The 2,589-nt window shown below is 42.6% G+C and overlaps 1 protein-coding gene across 1 annotated transcript in view; it reads right to left on the reverse strand.

Annotated features, from left to right (window-relative positions):
- Positions 1–191: 191 nt before the first annotated feature.
- Positions 192–2,589, reverse strand: part of LOC106011710 (terminal uridylyltransferase 4) — a gene marked incomplete at its 3' end in the record, with an annotated part of 10,082 nt that continues 7,684 nt past the window's right edge. The window contains 1 exon segment of the mRNA XM_013082259.2: positions 192–369. Coding sequence (XP_012937713.1) covers positions 192–369 — 178 coding nt within the window.

Consider the following 2,589-nt stretch of genomic DNA (forward strand, 5'->3'; position numbering starts at 1 on the left):
GATGTGTGTGAGTGTGTGTGTGTGTGTGTGTGTGTGTGTGTGTGTGTGTGTGTGTGTGTGAATGTGTGTGTGTGTGTGTGTGTGTGTGTGTGAGTGTGTGAGTGTGTGTGTGTGTGTGTGTGGGTGTGCACGTGTGAATGTGGTACATATACTCTTCACGAGATGACCAAATATGGTCGTGGCGAGTATACCAGGGATCTTCTCCTGCACCAGTTTCTCCAGCCTGCTGACCACGTGACGCCGCGTGTTCTGCTCCCACTCATCAATGCCGTGTCGCTCACACACTCCCTCCACAGCCGCGCTGATCGCACGCACTTGTTTCTCACTCGGCGCAGGCATCAGTCTCAGAATGGCGTCCACTTCTCCGATCTGAACAGGAAAAAACAGAGGCTATACTAAGTTGTCTACAACACAGAAGAACCTCACAACGTATTGTCTACAACACAGACAGAAGAACCTAACAACGTAGTGTCTACAACACAGACAGAAGAACCTCACAATGTATTGTCTACAACACAGACAGAAAATCCTCACAACGTATTGTCTACAACACAGAAGAACCTCACAACGTATTGTCTACAACACAGACAGAAGAACCTCACAACGTATTGTCTACAACACAGAAGAACCTCACAACGTATTGTCTACAACACAGAAGAACCTCACAACATATTGTCTACAACACAGAAGAACCTCACAACATATTGTCTACAACACAGAAGAACCTCACAACGTATTGTCTACAACACAGAAGAACCTCACAACATATTGTCTACAACACAGAAGAACCTCACAACGTATTGTCTACCACACAGAAGAACCTCACAACGTATTGTCTACCACACAGAAGAACCTCACAACGTATTGTCTACCACACAGAAGAACCTCACAACGTATTGTCTACAACACAGACAGAAGAACCTCACAACGTATTGTCTACCACACAGAAGAACCTCACAACGTATTGTCTACAACACAGACAGAAGAACCTCACAACATATTGTCTACAACACAGACAGAAGAACCTCACAACGTATTGTATACAACACAGAAGAACCGTATTGTAGACAGAAGAACCTCACAACGTATTGTCTGTCTGAAGAAAGAGAACAGTACATTCCTATTCCTAGACAGCAGATTAGATGTCTACTTTCCCGCTTCACTGCACTTCAGCAATTTCCCCTTTTCTCTTCAGGACCTGTCTTTAATCAGACAACGCCTTTCATTAGTTTTTTTCTCTTTTTATTTTGCGTCTATTCCATCCCCCCCCCCCTCCCCAAACAAAAATGTAAACAATACAGAGAAGCAAAGCTACAGAGTACCTACCTCCTTCCTGCGACAATGTCTGTTGTCTTTCACGTGTGTCTCGTCAGATAACCTACCTCCCTCCTGCGACAATGTCTGTTGTCTTTCACGTGTGTCTCGTCAGATAACCTACCTCCTTCCTGCGACAATGTCTGTTGTCTTTCATGTGTGTCTCGTTAGATAACCTACCTCCTTCCTGCGACAATGTCTGTTGTCTTTCATGTGTTTCTCGCAGTCCTCGGCTGTGTCCAGATGGTAGTCACACAGACGGCAAAAAAACTTGGCTTTGGGGAATCTGGCATTTTTCTGTAGTGCCAAATACAAAAATACACAAGATCAGGAAAAGGGGGAAGGATGTGTACATGGGCTGGCCGGGGGGGGGGGGGGGACATTGTGAGGGGAGAGCGTACAAATATCTGACAACACAAACTACAGAGTCAATGTGACAGTCAATAAATGACTGACAACACAAACTACAGAGTCAATGTGACAGTCAACAAATAACTACAGAGTCAATGTGACAGTCAACAAATAACTACAGAGTCAATGAGACAGTCAACAAATAACTACAGAGTCAATGTGACAGTCAACAAATATCTGACAACACAAACTAGAGTCACTGTGACAGTCAACAAATAACTACAGAGTCAATGAGACAGTCAATAAATAACTACAGAGTCAATGAGACAGTCAACAAATAACTGACAACACAAACTACAAAGTCACTGTGACAGTCAACAAATGACTGACAACACAAACTACAGAGCCACTGTGACAGTCAACAAATGACTGACAACACAAACTACAGAGTCACTGTGACAGTCAACAAATATCTGACAACACAAACTACAGAGTCAATGTGACAGTCAACAAATATCTGACAACACAAACTACAGAGTCAATGTGACAGTCAACAAATAACTGACAACACAAACTACAGAGTCAATGTGACAGTCAACAAATATCTGACAACACAAACTAGAGTCACTGTGACAGTCAACAAATAACTACAGAGTCAATGAGACAGTCAATAAATAACTACAGAGTCAATGAGACAGTCAACAAATAACTACAGAGTCAATGAGACAGTCAACAAATAACTGATAACACAAACTACAGAGTCACTGTGACAGTCAACAAATGACTGACAACACAAACTACAGAGTCACTGTGACAGTCAACAAATAACTGAATACACAAACTACAGAGTCAATGAGACAGTCAACAAATAACTACAGAGTCACCGTGACAGTCAACAAATAACTACAGAGTCACTGTGACAGT

This window comes from Aplysia californica, unplaced genomic scaffold (genome assembly GCF_000002075.1).
Source record: "Aplysia californica isolate F4 #8 unplaced genomic scaffold, AplCal3.0 scaffold00165, whole genome shotgun sequence".
In the NCBI taxonomy this organism is placed as follows: Eukaryota; Metazoa; Mollusca; class Gastropoda; order Aplysiida; family Aplysiidae; genus Aplysia; species Aplysia californica.